The following is a 20,584-nucleotide window of genomic DNA, read 5'->3' as shown; positions in this document are numbered from 1 at the left end:
AATTATAATCTCATTATGGGAAATCTGGTTGCATTGAAATCACATTCCTTCCAATTAACATACGTTGTCATTTGCAATACTCTAACTTGTTCATAAAACAGCTCAATAACATTAATTTTTGATAGCTTTACACATGAATACAGCTTCTGAATTCTAGCTTGACTAATGCATTATCTCATGAATTTTTTATGGTTCTCTTACGCCTTCAGAACTCCGACAAGTTTCTCGTTTGCCTCAGCCATAAATTAACTGTCAATAATTAAAAACTACCTTACTATTCAAGAATATGCTTCAAATTTGCATTCCTATCTAAGTTAATGTAATTATAGAGTCAAGCATGTTATATACAAACTTAACTACTTTTAAATAAGACTATAAGATCCCGCATATCACTTCCAGTTAAGAAAAACTTATTTACTAAGACATAAAATAATATTAACCCATAGGCTATACGTTCTCACATTCAACAGCAATGATCCTTTCTTATTACTCAAATTATGCCAAGATCAACTTAAATGAATGCAGCTATCTATATATTTAAGAAGTTCTACTTTAATGTCCAAGTATAACCAATATTTATTCATAGTAGGGATATTAGTTGATGATCATGACCTATTATCCTATCTTATACGAGGTTAAGGTATGTTGCAATTATAGTGGTATGTGACCTCTTGATTACATAGCTTGTGTCGACATTTACCTTCCTTACATTAAATATTCCATTTCTTCTTTCAATCTCGACGTAGAATATACTCTCATTTAAATCAACTTTCATTTCTTCTTTCATATATCAACTTTGTATTTTCATAAAGCATCCATTTCAACTCATATTTCTTCTTATTATCATTATCTCTTCCTAATAACACATTCCCTCGATGCACAAGTAATCTTTAAGACTGGATCAATATCTTCTTAACTCATAACATTAATCTTACTTGTTTACATTCCAATACCTCATAACCTATCTTATAATATCACTGTATTACATATTTGCATACTCGGAATATGTTCCCTACATTCATCTCAAAACTATCACTTGGATTCTAAATGATTTTATAACATTTTCTTCTGACAACTTTGTTTTTAGCTATGGCATAACATTACTTAAGTCATTATTCTTTCTTTTCTATTGGGATCTGCATGTATCCATAGATGACTATGTACTTCCTTTTAAATTGAATTATCATGAAGTCACTCGCGAGAATCTAACATGTTAAAAGGTTAATTCTGAAGATCCAAAACTGTCCTACAACTATATTTCGACTACATACAACCTAATAAAATTATTCTCCATCAAACTACATAAATTTGTACAAGAAACTTATCTTCCTTCCTCTGCTTCTAGACTGGCCTAGGTTTGTTTCATTCTCCGCTGTTGGAAACGGCTCCTGTGGCTGGCAGTCGTCTTCGTCTCGGCTGGTCATGCCTCGGGTCAGGTCATCTCAGGTGGTTCATCTCCCATCTTTTAAAGATATGCCATCTTGTCTTGCTTGTTCATGCAAATAAAAAAACATATCTGCAGTCAGCTGATACATGGTTAAATGTTCAAAGCCATCCAATTAAACATGATTATGTTTCTTTTCAAGATTCTTGCTTATATCTCTAATTTCTTTGTTAGACCTTACAAATGTCTGCATTAACTTCTAATATCTGAATTCTGCTGGTTTATTGAATAGAATTCGCAGTGTTATTTCGATATCGTAGCTTCTCAAGTATTTATTCTTCTCAATCCTGTTGGCGTTTTATAGCAAGTTGGTTACTGAATCTTGCCTAGCATTTAATGCGCAGATAACACATCCCACTTGGCTTATTTCACGATAAATTACTATCGTATTCTTGCTGATGTATTCTTTTCTTGCAATACTCTTCTTTTCTTGGAGTCTTACAAGATTAATTGAGACTCTAGTCTTTGATGCGTTTATCTGATGAAAATGTCCGCCTTTTTATCTCAGTGTTGGCTCTCCTCAACAATCCAAATCTGATGGTTTTTTTGTCTTTTTGACACAGTCATCATGATGATACCTATTCTGCTGAGGTGTCCATCTGGACTTCCTTGACATACTATGAAGCTGTTCATTCTATTTAACTTCGTTGCGGGTGCTTGTGTTTACTCCGATCTGAGTGAAACTATACTTTCGGAATAGCGTAATGGTACACAAGTGAGCATTGTTAAATTACATAATAAAATATTTGAAGGGAAAGGAATTTCCAAAATCTTGGCAGGAGGGAGTGATTTGCCCAATTTGTAAGAAGAAAGGATAGAAGTCAAACCCAAATAGTTATAGAGGCATAACTTTGCTAGATACATTAAGTAAATATACACAGGGGTTGTGGCAAAAAAGGTTATGAAATGGGCAGGGCTTCAGAGAAGGGATGAGAACGTCTACCAATATATTTGTGGTGAGGACAATAATGGATAAATATGGGGAGGAGGAAGAGAGGGAAATTGTACATCACTACTATTGATTTGGAAAAAGCATTTTATTCTGTGAACAGAGGGGCTGTTGTGGCAAAGATGAGAAGAATAGGGATGTTGCATAAGATGATTAGAGCGGTGGAAAGCATATTCCCAGAAGTTAAAGTGCTCAATAAAAGTTAAGGAGGGTAAAGTAAGTGGGGAGGTACTCTCCAAAGTAGGACTGAAATAGGGATGCAAGCTGTCCCCTATACTGTTTTTACTCTTCATAAATGATATATTTCAATCAAAAGGCTTTACATCGAGGGTTTGTTTACCCAAGTCTTGAGAATCAGGATATTCCAGGTCTCATTTCTGCAGATGGCATCCTCCTACTCAAGAATGACTCCTGCCAGTACGCAGGGTAGTAAATGAAGTCGTAAATTACTGCAAAGTAATACATGAATACATTGAAAACAAAGGCAATGGTATGTAAAAATAGGCTATAAATTATCGAAGAATGAAAAATGGTGGATGAGTAAGGCAAAATTACAAACTATTAAGAAATTAGAGCACCTGGGTATGTTAATACATGGAAACGGAAAAGGGTCAGAACAAATAAAAAAAGAGCACAATGAAAGTGTATGTGTGCATTCTCAACATGTAGGACAAAAAACTGTCAAGCTCTGATTACAGGGTGTAAAAAATGTATTTAATGCAGTAGTTAAATCAAAGGTACTGTATGGAGCAGAAATCTGGAGAGTTGAAGAAAAAGTTTCTACACTTGAGGTAATCACAAGTAAATTTGCTAAATTAATAATGAGGCTACCCATTTGTACAATTGTGGAGTAAGAATGAAGTGCAATGATGTAAGTTTACAGAGAGGTACTGTTAAAAATATAATTAAGTACTGGTTAAGACTGAAGTTGTGATTAGGTGGTGAAGTGTTACGGATAGCCTACCAACCGATATGGATGCTGACTCCCATAGGGAATCTGAAATATCTGTCCCGAATGAGTAAATTTATAATACCAATATAAATGGTCTGTTATTGGATATTATAAATTTTCCAGCTAACTCATTCCTGGTTGCCAGTGCCTCACCCTCGTGTGCCAGGTTGGGCTCACCAGTCAGCACCCAGCACACCCACCAAGATGCTGGCTATTGCACACCGTGGAAGCCACTGCGTAGGCCACCCAGAGCCACCGGGCAGTGCCAATGCACCATGAGAGACCCCGTCCCTTTACCAAAAATTGATGCCTGCTTGGCCATCAGACGACACAGATGCTGACTCCCGTAGGGAATCTGAAATATCTGTCCCGAATGAGCAAATGTATAATACCAATATAAATGGTCCATTACTGGACAGCATCTTGTTGGGTGTGCTGGGTGCCAACTGGTGAGCCCGACCTGGCACACGAGGGTGAGGCGCTGGCAACCAGGAATTAGGTAATAGCCTACCAACACCAAATGAAATATTAGAACCAAGGATGCTGGGTGGATGGGGTAAGGAACATTTTGGAAACTATAGGAATGGGATACTAGTGGGAACGGGATTATTTATACCAGCAAAAATTATGTTTAAAAAAAAAATAGTGCTAAGAGTTAAGGATATTGAAAAGCAACAAATTGCTTCAGTGTAAAAATAAGAAGTCACAAGTAGAATTTTGTAATGTAATTGGGAGAATGAGGGCAAATGTAGATAACATAAAAGAAAGAAAATTGAGGGGAATTATATGGTGGTTTATAGGAGTACACAAAAATAAAAGCATACAGACAGAATAGGGATGATGACACATGTTTAGAGAAATGGGAAGGGTACATCTTTTAAAAGATTGTTAAAGACAAAGAAAATAAGAGAGAAATTTATGGATGGGGAGGATAGGAGGAAAATTGATAAACTCAGTTGTATACCATTGTAAAGTTATTGAACAGAGAGTGGAGGCACCCAGGAAGAATTGCTAAATTATTCAATATTATTAAGGGAATGTGGAGAAATAAATTGATAGAGGTACATAAGAAGTGATACAAGCTAGTTAGGGACAGAACTGTGCCTAAGGTAACCTAGACAATATATGCTGATGTCTAGAGCTATTAGATACGTAGAATACACTTTATAGCATATAAATAATGAACCGTCATATTCTACTGTATTTAAATTGCATGTTTTGACAATACAATATTCATTTGAGTTGTTGGACGTGGTATGCAGGGACTCAGGATGACTACTGTAGTGACCCTCACTTTCGGGGGAGTCGTCACATTTCCGGGGTATCCGATATACCTCTACAGCATGTCCGAGAAGTTTAGTGGGTGTTTAATTTTTTTTTTTGTTCCAGTTATTAACATAATGTTTCTATCATTCATTTCAGGCCACTCTTTCTCTGTTCAATTCAAATCATTTAGGTGTTAAAACTGGTTTATGTTGTTTTCCGGACACTTCTTTTTTGTGCTTTCTTTGTGTTTTATAATTATGCTACAGGATATCACCTTTTGATAATGTATCACAAATAAGAAAAGATGAATATAAAAAATACCCTCTCCCAGATCTGTAGTTTCTGAGGTTATGGGAGGCAGGTATTATCTTATCTTATACATAAACTTGATTCTGGTGCTAGCACTCCAACACACGGTCAGCAGGTACCAGAGGGTGCCAAGGGAAACATGCATCAATAGATTGTAACAAGCTCAAGGAGTCAGTACACAGAAGAAAGTGCTGACGTTTATTGGACAGTGTGTACCAGGTTTCTGGTAGGAAAAAAGAAACCTCTTATTATCAACAATGAACGCACAGCCCACTCTCACTTCTGTTCTCGAACCATCCCACCCTCTATCGAGATTCGGCTGAACACCCCAAGAAGCTACAGTATAAGAGCTATCCTTCCTGGAGGTGTTTCAACATCTGGTTATGAACATTATCTGGTCCAAGAGCTGTGTCCTTGCAAAGTGCCAAGGTGCTGTGGAGTTCCTACTCCGTAAAGGGCACAAATTAATCCTATGAAGCTTGAGTGGCAAAACTCAGATGATGGAGTTCTGCCTTCCCCTTCACAGCCAGGAAACCAGGATGGTAATTCCCAGAACCAGACACATCTGCAAAATGACTTGCTAGATGATTAGCAGCTCTGGGTCGATCAGTATTGATACTGCCTGCAATAGAATTTGCTGGTACTGATGGTCCTTAATGTGTCAAAACCCAATCCACACTTGAGATGACTGTGTATGTGACATCATGGATGGCACATATCTTTCCTGTGGCTTTCTTACTCTGTTGAATAAGAACTTGCACCTTAGCGCAGATTTTTAAAAATGTTACCAAGTTGGCTACAGTAAGCTGTCTACAATAGCATTTGAAAATGCTGCAGCATTTTCTTCCTTCCACCAAGGAACGAGTTTTCGTAGAGCAGTCCCAGAAAGAGATGGAATGGACTTCTCAGCAGCAGCATCTTAACTTGTATAAGTTATATCATCATCTACACTCCGGTTATTCGCATTGTTAAAAGCAGCTAGTGATAGTGAATTTTGGCCAATCAGCATGTTTAAGAATCCGTCAGGAAGGAGCCTCGATGGATTTCTGTTTCAACAAAGTAAGAATAATGGGGAAATGGTCACTATCACAGAGGTCATCATGTACATCACACTGAAAACGAGCGCACGGCTGCACAGACTATCAATGCAGGAGAAGGTAATGTGTGCTACACTGAAATATGTTGCTTCCCCAGGATTCAAAATGCATAAATCCAACTATCCTATTAACTGTTCTAATTTCATTCCTCTGGGACAAGGAGTTTCAGAGCTCCATGATGGGTGATGGGTGTTGAAATCACTCAATAAGAGAAAAGGATTTCGGAGCTGATCTATAATATCAATTACATCATTGATATTAAGAGGCTGGCCTGGTGGGGAATAAACATTACAAACTATAGCTAAGACAGGCAACGAAACAAGCACTGCCACTGCTTCCAGCTGGGTTCTTAGTGGAACCTCTTTACTGTAGGTATCAGAACAAGTAAAAATACCAACACCACCAGAAGCCCAGTTAGCATAATCCTGTTCTGTCAAGTATAGTCTAAAATTTTTCAAGACTCTATGATGACCTGGTCTGAGATTAGTTTCTCGAATACAGACTATACTCAATGCGGACTGATTGATTAGCTGGCACAGCTCAGTAACATGCCTATCATAACTGTTACAATTCCACTGTAACAGTGACATGGTGTGGAATTTTTGAGGAGTTTTAGGTTGTAAGCGGCGAGACGCTTCAAAACTTGAACACCAACATCAACATCTGTGGATGTAGATGAATGCTCGATGTCCATCCCCCTTATTAGCGGACGAGGTGATTAACGTTGAGAACTACTCTAACGCTTTACAGTGGTGAGGTTTTCTCTTACTAGAGAAGCGCACAGGGTTCACGGTAGATGGACCTGCTGGCACTAATGCATACCCTCAAGATGAAGGGCATGACTCCCCTAATTTTCTTCTTGAGGGCGTATATGTGCTTTTGTTCAGCTATTTTTTCTCTATTAATGAGGTTATATGCGGGGTTGGTTAAATTTTGGAGGATATCAGTCAGTTTCCTTTTAACATCGATTCTAACCTCATTTTGCGTATCTTCTGGCATACGCCCTCAAGAAGAAAATTAAAGACAACGAACTCATCGTAACCAAAGCTGACAAAGGCAATGCAACAGTTATCATGGATAAAATGGTATATATTGAAAAAACAAAAAACTTTTTCACAGACAGCTCATTTTCCATAATCAAAAAAGACCCCGCCCAAAAAATTCAAAAACTACTTAAACAAACTCTTAAAAACACAATTTTTTTATTTACCGAACAGGAAAAATCCAAAGTCATACAAATGAACCCAGGACTCCCCACTGCTAAAGCTCTTCCCAAAATACACAAAGCCAGAGTTCCCATCTGCCCAATTATCAACTATAGACCAAGCCCTTATACAAAATATCACAATTCATCCAATGTTTCTTAAGAAAAAATTATCAATTTTTATCCAAAAAGTCTATTAAAAACACATCAGAGCTAGTAGAAATACTAAACAAGTTCAATTTGCAACCTGATCACTCTATCCACTCTTTCGATATTGTAAACATGTACCCAAGCATACAAGTATCAAAATTAATTCCGATAATTATAAACAATTTAAACAAAAACAGCCACTTAAGCAAACTAGAGATACAAGACTTTATCACATTATTAAAACTAATCCTCAATAATAACTTTTTCACTTTCGACAATGTCATATTATCAACAAGATGGTTTGGCAATGGGGTCACCAGCCTCAGGTATCTTAGCAGAAATATACCTGGATTTCCTCGAATACACCAAAATTGACAATGAATTTGAAAACATTCTCTTTTGGGCCAGATATGTTGACGATGTCTTTGTAATCATGAATGAGAAATCAATTAACGCATCCACCACCCTCTTAAGACTCAACAATATTGATCCTCATATCAAATTCACACTAGAATCCGAATCAAATCTAAAAATCAACTTTCTAGATTTAACCATCACTAGAAACTCAGATTCTTTCAGTTATAAAATATTCAGAAAACCCACTCAAACAGCTTCCACCATTCGCCAAGATTCAGTGCACCCCCAGTCCCACAAACGAGCCACATACAACAGCCTAGTTCACCGAGCCTTCAGCATACCTATGTCCAAGAAAGATCTAAAGAACGAACTCAACACAATCCGCGGAATCGCAAAATTCAACGGCTTCAGCAACCATTTTGTAGAAAGGATAATCAACAAACATAAATATCGCCCAAAAACTACCCTCAAAAAAGAAACAACTAAACCTCTAACATTTTCCACCTTCACGTTCAACAATGATATCTACAAGTTAACCAATGTCTTTAAGAAACAAGGCGTTAAAATAGCCTTCAAAACCAACTATAAGAACATGAACGTTTTACACAATACTTCACACATCAACAGGACCAGCAGTTTTTTTAAATCAGGAGTTTATAAGATCAGATGTAACACCTGTGGAAAAACCTACATCGGGCAAACCGGTAGAAACTTCAATATTAGATACCACGAGCACACTAACGCAATAAAATACAAGTTTTCAGCCATCGGCCAACACATGCAAGATTATAACCATAATTTCACCAATATCGAACAAGACATGGACATCCTCGTATTTGCAAACAAGGGCCCTTTACTCAACATAATGGAAAATTACTACATACACCTAGACCAATACTTTAACGCCAGTCACAATCTCAATGAAATCTCAGAGAAACCCAACATACTCTTCGATCTATTTATCACTTTCCTCAGAAACAATAATGCAGCCAACCAAAACTCAATCCTAAATTTAATCAAAGATACTTTTCCGAGACAATTACCCTTTCTCACGCACCCTTCAACCCCACCTTAAGCCCTCTTCCCCTCCTAAACCACCTCCACTCTTCCTAAGCCATATATAATTTTATATGTGTCATTTCACATTGCATTCTTCATTATAAGGACTTACTGTTTTCCATGATTATGTAATTTTTACAACACTAAGCCCCCTTTTATACTTTGTTCCAAACCTCTTATGTATATTCCTTGTATATTTATTAGCTATTACTCACCTGTCCCATACTAACATCTCTTTTCATTTACCACATTCACTTGTTATTCCATAATAATCTTACTGTTAAAATTAACATGTTCTTAGGATTTCGTCAAGAGTGATCTTTGCTTCGATGTAGCTGATGATGACCCTTAGATGGGTCGAAACTAGTTCTATGTAATTTTAAAATATTGTGAATATATTTGTACTGAATAGGTGGAAACCTTTACTGTGTTGTTACTCATATGTTATTCTCAATTCAATACGGACCAACAACATGAAATTTATAACCCTTAATAGGATTCTTTGCTTTTAAAGGCACTGAGGACCCCACCTTCGAGCTTTTACTCTTTGGAGCGTTGCCCATAGGAGCAACTGCTGCCTTGGGCGCAGTGATCTTCGCAGAAGGTGTTATTGGAATGAACAACAAACTGGAAAAGACTGTGTTATAATGCTAATATCTATTTGCTTTGTAGGAGCATTCATGGAATTGAACTTACGGTGCACTTCCTGGTATGAGAGACCATCCAGGGTCTTGATCTCCTGGATCTTCTTCTCACTGAGATAGACAGGGCAATTTCTATCCCAGGAGAATGAAGACCAGGGCAGTTGGTGCATGTGTTCAGAGTTGTGCACTGTTCCATGCCATGAGGTAATATATACCAAGCAATGAAACACTTGCCCATGAACCACCTGCAAGTGACAGCTCCTAATGGTTCATAACTTCCAGAATGTTCATGGTATACAGTCAACCCCTATATATCATCACCCTCCACTATTGCCCACGATGAGCAATGAACAGATATTCCTAATAAAATTAGCATAGTAACAACCTTGATATAATGCCATTGACGATTGGTAGCACAGGTACACAAGTATCGTAGTGTTAAAAGTGTACCCAAATATATCCCCAACAGCTAGTTTAAAATGATCGGCAGGAAGCTGGAAATTTTCTTCAAACGGAAACATGGCTCTTACCTAACACTTTAGGAATATGAACAGGTTGGATGCTACTAACACTCATTATCTCGAAAGGCATAATGTAAGGGAATTACTGTACCTGCTCTGGAAGAATGATCATGGCATACCCAAATATATCCCCAACTGTTAGTTTAAAATTAACAGCAGGAACCCGGAAATTTTCTTCAAATGGAAACATGGCTCTTACCTAACACTTTAGGAATATGAACAGGTTGGATGCTACTGACACTCATTATCTCAAAAGGCATAATGAAACGGATTTACTGTACCTGCTCTGGATTCTACGATGAATAAACAAACAACATTTAAATGTAAGAGAGCAGCAAAGCGCGTGTGTGGTTATAAACAGAATCCTCCTGTTAGTCAGCAGAATATTACAAACCATTTTTCATTGTTGTCAATGCAAAAAATAGAACTGCAACCAATGCTTTTATTAAGGAACAAGCAAATCTTATTGGTGACAAATTCGACATTACAGGCTATTTCGTTTCGAAAAACGCTACGGGCTGATGCAGCATGAGAAGAAGCATGGCGAGACAGTTGTACAAGAGGACTGCAAAAATCTTTCAGCAATCATTAAATGTGTACAATATGAATGAAACTGTTTTATTTTATCATATGCAACCTGATAAAACAATATCAAATATACTGCAAGGTGTTGCAAGAAATCCAAGGACAGAATAATTGAAGTATTTTGTACAAACCGACAGACAAGACTCAAGAGCTAATACAGCTCATGAAAGAGAAGGATACTGCCATCCTTGGTCTTATTGAAACAAAATAGAAAGGAAGAGGGGAAATAAAAATGAAGGAAGGGTACAGGATATTTTACTATGGTGTCTAAGATGAAATTCTATAAGAATTCAATTATATTAGGTCCACCTATTCAATATATTTCTGCCATTTATTAAATGGTCTGTTTAAAAGTTACACAGTTGTTTAAAATATCTTGGACATGTTTCGACCTGGCTTAGAGGTCATCATCAGCAAAATAACGACAAAAACAGTGATACACAAAAATCTGAGATAAAGTCACAGCATCAGTATTAAAAATATATTCAACAAGTACAATGGAAAACTGTTAAAAATGTACATGGATTCAAACTTGGACAAAATAAGTTGATAGTGTGGGTCCAACCGTATTTAGTACAATATTAGTTGGTTGGAGGAAATACTTAAAGACTAGTGAAGACAGATGTTGTTCTAATCTGTCATGTTTCTGGAAAACGGAATGAAGTTTTTAAAAGATCTGTTGTATTGCATCACAGAGAACACAAGTACAGCTAGGATCTGAAAGTGGAAATAAAAAGCCGAGTATGAGAACAAAAAAATGAGGTAAAGGTTAAAGATAGTATTAGGAGTCGCAAAATATTACTCGTGTCCTATTTCCTCCAGCCCTATGCTTGTGTAGATCAGGTTAGGTCGATGTTGACCTCCACAATGACTGGCAACCGTTCCGATGTTACATTGGGTGGGAAAAATGGCGAGTGAAGGGAGGACGGACCAGTAATGTGTGTTGTGACAGATTTAATTGAGCTTTACTTAAAATCTTTCTTGATTATTGTGCCAACCAGGATGTTCGTTTTTTCTTAGATTTCATTAAGATTAAAGAGGGGATTTGATTTTTGATCAAAGTTTATGTAAATATTTTCCAAAATGTTTAATAAAGTTCCCTTTTTGGTTATGTGTAGGATATTTAGATCTTTATTTATGATGGAGAATGAGTGATTGTGATCTTTCATGTGTTTACTCATAGCAGAATTTGTATTTAGCTGCATTAACATGTTCTTTGTAGCAGATATGAAAGTTTCTCCCAATTTGTCCGATATAGCTGGCATTACACTGGTTGCACATCACTTTGCAGACCGCTGATTGCAAATGTTTGTCGGATTTGTTAAGTGTGTTTGTGTTACAGAAGAGTTGCTGGTTCTAAAAGCGACATTGAGATTTTTTTTTTTTTATGTTTGAGATTTGGTATATGTTATTGCTGCTGAAAGTTAAGGTGACAAAATCAGTATTCTCTTTATTTTGTCTTTTAAGTGTTGTGGTGTGTTTATTTTTTATCTTATTGAGAATTCTGTCAACTTCCACTCACTCTCCCTCCCCTCACCCGCCATTTCTCCCACCCAGCGTAATATCGGAATAGTTGCCAGTCAGTGTGGAGCTCAACACCGACCCAGCCTGATCTACATAAGCATAGGGCTGGAGGAAATAGGATGTGAGTAATATTTTGAGACTCCTAATACTATCTTTAACCTCTACCTCCTTTTTCGTTCTCATACGCGGCTTTTTATTTCCACTTTCAGATCCTGGCTATACTTGTGTTCTCTGTGATGCAATACAATGGATCTTTTTTTAAACTTCACTCCGTTTTCCAGAAACATGACAGATTAGAACAACATCTAATTGTCTTCACTAGTCTTTAAGTATTTCCTACAGCCAACTAATATTGTACTAAATACGGTTGGACCCACACTATCAACTTTTTTGTCCGAGTCTGAATCCATGTAAATGTTTACCAGTTTTCCATTGTACTCGTTGAATATATTTTTAATATTGAAGCTATGTACATTTTAACGTAAACTCCCATTGCATTTGTTGACAGTGTTTTAACTCGGATTTTTACGCATCACTGATTTTGTTGTACGGTATGTCTTTCTTCTTTGTCATTTTGCTGATGATGACCTCTAAGCCAGGTTGAAACATGTCCAAGGTATATATATATTTTTTTTACAATTTGTTTTATGTCACACTGACACAGATAGGTCTTATGGTGACCATGGGATGGAAAAAGCCCAGGAGTGGGAAGGAAATGGCTGTGGCCATAATTAAGGTACAGTCCCAGCATCTGCCTGGTGTGAAAATGGTAAACCACGGAAAACCATCTTCAGGGCTGCCGACAATGGGGTTCAAACTAACTATCTCCTGAACACTGGATACTGGCCGCACTTAAGCAACTGCAGCTATCAAACTAGGTCCAAGGTATTTTAAACAACTATGTAACTTTTAAACAGACCATTTAATAAATGGCAGAAATGTACTGAATAGGTGGACCTAATATAACTGAATTCTTTTAGAATTTCGTCTTAGATATTCAAAGTCAATACGGAACCGGAATGAAGTTTATTACTTATTATGGTGGACAGGATGCAGTAAACGTAATAGGAATGATCATTAGAAAGAATATCCTGGAATATGTGGGGGAGATGAAGATTAATGACCGAATTAACATAGCAAGGATACAGTTTAAGATAGGAACATGAGATCCATTCCAAGTATACGCTCCACAAACAAAGTAAAGAAGAGAATATAGAACAATTCCTTGAATAATGGAGAAATACATTAAAGACAAGGAAGTTATAACGAGAGCTCTGAATGCACAAGTGGGAAGGGAGAGAGACTGGGAAAAAGAGATTCTGGGGCCGTATGGATATGGCAACAAGAATCAAGAAGGGGATATGTTAATAGACTTTTGCCAGAGGAACCAAGTAAAACTGGAAACACTTGGTTCAGGAAGAAAAGAAAAAACAGAAGATTACCATGTATGGATAGGGAGACTGAAGAAAGAAGACAAAGATTCAATCAATCACTACTGATCTACATTTAGGGCAGAAGTCTAGGTGACAGATTCCCTATCTGTTGTTTTCCTAGCTTTAGATTGACTACATATTAATGGAAAAAGGCCGTCAGAAAGATCTTATGTATGTTACAGCTATGCCTGAGAAAACCTTTGAGGGTGACCATAGAGCAGTGATAGCAAAGTTGAAAGTAGACAAGGTCACAAAACTACAAGAAAAAAAGAGAAAGATTAGGGTCTGGAGATTGAAGGAAATGGGAGGTTCAAGAAGCGTTCAGGAAAGAATTACAAAAAACTGATACCAAGTACAGATATTAGTCATGTTAAACAGAAATGGAACAATTTTAAGAGCACATCTGTAAGGTATGCAGAGAAAACATGTAGCAGAACATTAGGTAAAGTAAGACAGAAAGAGACAAAATGGTCGAATGATATAGTGAAAGATAAAGTAAAGGTAAAGAAGAAAAGTTGGAAGGAATGAAAAACACAATAGATTGAAGAGAGTTGAGTAAGATACATAGAAGTAAAAAAAAATAAATAAAAGTTTTCAAAAAAGTAGTACCCAAAGAAAAAGGTAGGAAACATTCACCCAGGAAGTAAAGAAAGATTCGAACTGTGGGTAAAAATTATTATTTAGAATTATACGAAACTGTACCATGAGGGTACACCTGCCCCGTGCATTCAAATCAAGCGCCTTGTGAACTGACATCTTACTCTTAAATCTTGAAACAACTAGTGCAAGAAGTTTGGATGTTGGTCAACAGATGTCGCTACCAAAGTGATAAAGTAATTTGTTATTATAAGGTTTCCTACACTGAGTTGATTTGTTTTTGTTTTTTGTGTATCACAGTTGTCAAAACTTCGATATCTGTCCGCCAACTTCAAAATTAACCAGTTGGAAATTTCCTGTATTTAATTTTCAACCAATCAGAGCTTTCTTCTACATATTTTGTTATCCAATTAAAAATTGGAGGTGTGTTGGGCTTTAGCCCAGATCTCTCTCAAACCTTCCTCTCGGGTATAAAAGCTGGCAATTTTCAAGTTACCTTGTCTTCTGGATTGTCGAGTGTACTGAGTGTGTGCTAATAGTGGAGGCAGAGGTGTTTCACCCTTCATCGACCAGTCCAGCGCAATAAGGTAATGGCAGCCATGTACTAACTTAGGTATTAGCCTCTGAAAGCTCACTCGAGGGGAAGGTTTCCTGTATTTAAGTATGTAACTTTTAATTTCCAATAATGTAAACTTCATCTTCAAGTGTAAATCTCAAAACCAACCTGAAAGCACTTAGCTGAAATTCGGGAATAGAGAGTGCAACACCCTCTCGACTTCCCTATCAACTTGTATTTGAGGTGACTATTTTTTTGTAACCGTTCCCTATCTGTAGCCTTGTAACTTTAATTTTCCCAATCTAGTCACCTCAGTAGAACAGGATTAGCCTCTGTAAACTTCGGGCCAGAAGCCCAAATAGAGTTTTAATCTTGTGTGCACTTTTCTAGGAGAGCAAATGTCTGCCTCTGCATCACTTTGATTTCTGGGCCAGTAACTTTAACCTGTGGGGTTTTTTTTCTTTTCTTTTTTTTTCCACCAAGGCCCAGTAGAATGGGTGTGATACTCCTGTATCATTCTATTCCTTTCTTTTAAGTTAAGTTGTAAGATTGTTGTGTGTCTAAGACAGTGAATACTGTTGGAATTGTAAATGGTAGGTGGTACCTTTGATAATCCTGGACCTTTCTAAAAACTCTGTGTCTTATTGTAAATTGTTATTTATAAATTTCATTTCCGTATTGATTGATTACATGTATATGGACAAGAAAGAAATTCCACTTATCAATACTATTTATTGTAAAGTAAACATATGCGCACAAGACCCCAATAAGGAAGCCTGAAGAAAGAACATGCAAGACATGAACTTTCAAATTCACGAGTGTTTTTATATACATGTTTTGAGTGTTTCTAATGTGATTAATGTGCATGTACAATTTATTTTAAGTTTAGTTAAGTTTTTACTACCATATTTTAATCTCAGAAACAATTTTAACCTCACGTAATCACAAATGAAATGACGATAACATCTAACTCACAACCCCATTAGGCATCCGGATACACTAATAGATGACGACATCTTTGTAACATGTACCAATGCCTAATGGATGTAATACTGTGATCTGTCAGCTGATGATGACTGTATACAGTCGAAACCGGTACTGATGTAAATCTACTTTACAATAAATAGTATTGATCGATTGAATTTCTTCTTGTCCTATTGTAAAGTTTTAATAATGCAAAGACAGTCTTTGTCTTTTGATGGTTAAATGATGCCTTTCGGAAGGCGGTAACATTGTGGTGGAGCAAAAGTGCTCTTGGAAGAATGGTCCATTGTAAAAGAAATTGGGAGATCTATCTCCTTGAGTGTGTTAAAAAGGAGCCTCAGTGCTCTTGGCAATTGTCTTTTAAAGAGCGGCAAGCTCAGGTTCCTAATGTGTTACTTGTTGAATATGCTTTTTGATTGTACCTACGTTGTACCTGATCTAACTAACTATTTTTGTAACTGAAATCCTGTTTTCACTAAGCGAATTGAATGTTAAAATTTAATTTCTGAAAAGAAAATCAAAAGAAAAAAGGTCCAAAAGAAATATAACCTTGATTTTTAAAGCTTTTTAATTAATCTTTTGATTATAGTAGATAGACCCGTTCATGCCCGCACCTTCTTTCACCTCTGTCCACCACGAATCTCCGTAACAAATGGTAGCAGAGCGTGGTTGAATGGGTTTAGATAAAGCCCCTTTTGATGGGTAAACATAGAAATCTACATCAAACTGTAAAAATGTTCTCGATTGCTGGAAATTTCAAAATTATTAAAATTTTCTTCCAACATGCCTGGTCCTCGTGAAGTCCTTGCACCCAGGTACTTGCGCAAGGAGGAACTAATCAATGAGCTTCCAATTAGGAAGATCCAATCTGGAGGCACGGTTGTGGCAGATACTCCCAAACTTAAGGAATCTTTAGAACTTCCTATTTGTATCCCGATATTTGGGGAGAAAGAAATTGATGAGGCTCTATCCACTATCACAGATAATACCACTGAGCTAGCTTCTGTAGTCAGATTTTGAAGTAAGTGATCCATCTCCTAATCAACTTAAGAGAGTTCAGGCTAGGCTATTTCATTTCTACAATAGGGCTAGGGACCTCTTGTCTCTAAAATTGAAGGAGGTTCATGCTAAGGAAGCCAGTAATCTATTGGAACACCTCTCGGATATGTCAAATAGAGTCAGTCAATTGTTAACCGGGGCCGCTACTCCTAAAAGCGACCAGGTTCCTATGGTAAACTTGCCTACTTCTAGTGGAGGGATTGAGAGTAGGAAATCTGTTGCTACACAACAAACATCTGCCCCATCGGAAACAGTGTCTGCTCATCAAAGACAACTTCCATCATTCTTCATGACTAATACAGTGTTTGAACCTTCTAAAACTCCAATGTCGTCACCTGTTATGTCACCAGGTTTCAGAGCTTGCCCCATCCCGTGGCCATGTTGCTCAAAGGTATAACCAAGTTTTCCATTAACTCAACTAATGAAGTAATTTCTTTCTTAAGCTTTTTAGTCGAATTCTAAGATCATGCTTTAGTGTTTGCTCTCTCTCACTCCCAAATACTTCAAATTATTTACCCATATTGTTTAGGTGTCCTCTCGGACAAAATAGTAAAAGCAATAGCTGATAGATCTTCTATAGAAGACTTCCATGCCCACCTTTTGGCTAACTTCATTCCGGCTAGAGCTATGTCATCTTTAATTCAGAAGTATAATTTTACAGTACAGAGGTTGGATGAGAACCTGGCAGACTTTATTCAGGATATTAAGTTTTACACCAGGGTATTCGCTCTTCATTTCCCTGAAGACCAAATTGTGCAGATGATTGTTGAAGGTATCTCTCCACCCTATAGGTCATACCTGTTTTGCATCTCGGCCTCAAAATTTCTCGGAACTCAAGGCAATGGCAGTGTCAGCCGAAGGCGAAAGGTATGCAGACACCTTGTTAGTAATATATGGATACAATTTGACTATGGCAAGTAATTCAGAAATTGTAAGATGGCTAAATGAACCTTTATCAGAAGACGATGGTGAGGTGGTAGTCCCCGAGGATGAAGATGAAATAGAAGAGGATTACAAAGAAACAGTTAATGTAGATTGCTCCGATGAAGAGGATACTCGAGTGAAAGTGAAAGTGGGACTGAGGGTGAACGAGAATTCTTCATTGGAAAGAATGGTGAAGAAATGGAGAACAAGAGTTTTCTGCCACTTCTAAAACTAGAGCACATAATATCATTCCAAAAATCTACATTCCTGGGTTAACTGGTTTTTCTTGATAAGCTTCTTTGGAAATAGATTCATTCCAGTGCATGATTGATAATATCATAGCACAAATTACCATAAGTACAAATATCTACATTGATAAAATAAGGCATACATTTGCAAGGGAGTGGGACACAAAACCCACTAATGACTGTGAAATTAGAGCATTACTTGGAATGCTCCATTTAGTTGGAATGTTAAAATCAGGCAGAGCAAACATCTCTGATTTTTGGGACAATAAATACGGAACAAGGATCGAAGCAATATACTTTACCATGGGTAAGTTATAAATCGGTTCAGGTTTCTAATGAAGTGTCTTCGCTTTGATGACATTGGTGATAGGAATGTTCGTAAAGAAACAGACAAGCTTGCCCCAGTTAGGGAGCTGTTAACTGACTTTGTGGAATACTGAAAAAAAAAAAAAATTTGATGTTAGCAAGTGCATTTCTCACTATTGATGAGCAACTGATAGCTTCTACATGACGGTGCCCCTGTGGGCAATACATACCATCAAAGCCTGCAAAGATTGGAATAAAATTATATGCTCTGGTTGATTCCAAGAACATGTACACACATAATCTTGAAGTATACTGTGGCAAACAACCAGATGGTCCCTTTAAAGTATGTAATAAACCTGATTCAGTTGTTAAACGTTTAGTCGAGCCAGTTCAAGGGAGTAATAGGAACATAAGGGGTGATAACTGGTTTTCACTAACGTATGTTGGAACTGTAAAAAAAGAATAAACCCAAGATCCAAGGGAACTTTTTGATAGCCAGAAACCGCCAAGTAAACAGCACCTTGTTTGAATTTCAAAAGGACTGTACGTGCGTTTCATACGTAGCAAAAAAGAACAAGGTAGTTTTGTTGATATCCACTATTCATCACAATGATGCCATTGAAGCATCAACTGGTGAATTGAAGAAGCCTGTCAAGATCGGCTGGCTAGTTGCTTTACGTCGCACCGACATAGATATGTCTTATGGCGACGATGGGACAGGAAAGGGCTAGGAGTGGGGAGGAAGCGGCCGTGGCCTTAATTATGGTACAGCCCCAGCATTTGCCTGGTGTGAAAATGGGAAACCACGGAAAACCATCTTCAGGGCATCCTGTCAAGATCTGAGATTATAATGTCTGGAAGTGCAGAGTAGATGTTGTGGATCAGATGTGTTCCACATTTGACGTGGCTTGCAATTCTTGGAGATGGCCTCTCACTGCCTTTATTAATATTTTGAATATAGACGCGATAAATGCATCAAGAATCTTCGAGGCAGCCGTTTGCTATGAGAAGGTAGAAAGAAGAGTTTTTCTGCATTCACTTGCCCTGCAATTGATAAAGCCAGAAATCAACAGGCGAATATTGAAGGATTTGGTTCCACGAGAAATAAGGTGATGTGGACGCCTTCTGTTGAACTTCAGAGAAGTTCAGAAAACTGTTCCAGAAAAAAACGCTAAAACAGGTCGCTTCTGTCTGTGTGGCCGTGCTAGGAACAAAACTACAAGAAGGAATTGCCTGAAGTGTAAAAACTGGGTATGTCCCGAACACACAAAGGAAATATGCGAATTGTGCTTTGTAAACGAACAAAGCAGCGCAGAAGACATGAGCGACTGAACTTCACAAAAGTGAACGGTTTAAGAGCAATAAATGTGCCCGTATGACGTTGGTATGATCTTGTTATGATGGACTTAAGAAACATTAAAATCATTAAAGCTTCCACGAAATAAGTATACGCCAATTTCCTTGCTCTTAATCTGTTTATGTGCATTATATTGTCTGTCTCTATATATGGTACTTCTATGTATAATGTAAAAAACTTAATATTTCTTATTGTGAATATGACATTTGTAGAATGCCGAAGGCCCTACATGAAAATAACTGTAGAGAAGAACAGTGCTCCACACGTGTACTCAAGTTAGGAAAAAAGGAGCGTGTACTGGAGGGTCAAAAAGAAAGGTGGCCGTCAGAGTGGGTACTAACTGTCCACACATGTCCTTCAACGACAGAAAATATACAGGCTGAATCATTTTCAGTGTGCCATAAAAGTGGACCTAAAAATATGTAATTTTTTGTTGTAAATTTATATATTAATTTACAAAGATATTTGCTTTTTGGATCTGTTATGTGATGGATGTAAATTTATTCATAAATATACTCAAATTTCATATCCAAAAGGTGTACCACTTCGACTGTAAGTCACTATATATATTTTTAATTATAAATTCTTCCTTCACATAGAGGCAGTCCGAAGAGAGAGAATACACAACACAGTGCAAGACGGCTTCACTGTCTTATTACAATAAGATACGTGTGTGCTAAATAAGGAAAATAAATAGTCATCCAGGTAACACTATCCACACCTGATCATCAGAGATATCATCCATCATCAGAAAAGTCCACACCAAGTCCACACAAAGTGAACGTTATCGAAAAGAACCGCTTTACGAGCAACAATACAGCCAACACAACAAGAACAAAATAATACCACCCAAACCCAATCCATCAATGTTTTCTTCTTCTTCTCCTATTACCATTGAAAGGTTAATGGGTAGTTATTTTTACCCAGATCCAATAACTATTATCAAATACAGTACAGACAATACGCGAAACTCAGCGAGATATCGAGGGACAGCTATTAGAGCTCTCTCTCTCTCTAGCGGACTGACCTGAGAACTACTGATTCTGTCATAAAGCAGAC

The 20,584-nt window shown here is 37.3% G+C and overlaps 1 protein-coding gene across 3 annotated transcripts in view; it reads right to left on the bottom strand.

Moving 5' to 3' along the window:
* Nucleotides 1-20,372, bottom strand: part of LOC136877413 (centromere protein S) — a 146,814-nt gene extending 126,442 nt beyond the window's left edge. For all 3 annotated transcript variants that reach the window (XM_067151442.2, XM_067151448.2, XM_067151433.2), the window contains exon 1: nt 20,247-20,372. In XM_067151442.2, coding sequence (XP_067007543.1) covers nt 20,247-20,273 — 27 coding nt within the window. In that variant the 5' untranslated portion in view covers nt 20,274-20,372. The remainder of the gene's footprint in view (nt 1-20,246) is intronic.
* Nucleotides 20,373-20,584: the final 212 nt, after the last annotated feature.

The sequence above is a fragment of the Anabrus simplex genome, chromosome 1, assembly GCF_040414725.1.
Source record: "Anabrus simplex isolate iqAnaSimp1 chromosome 1, ASM4041472v1, whole genome shotgun sequence".
Classification (NCBI taxonomy): Eukaryota; Metazoa; Arthropoda; class Insecta; order Orthoptera; family Tettigoniidae; genus Anabrus; species Anabrus simplex.
Note: the sequence above shows the minus strand (reverse complement) of the source record. Positions and strands in the feature narration are given on the sequence as shown.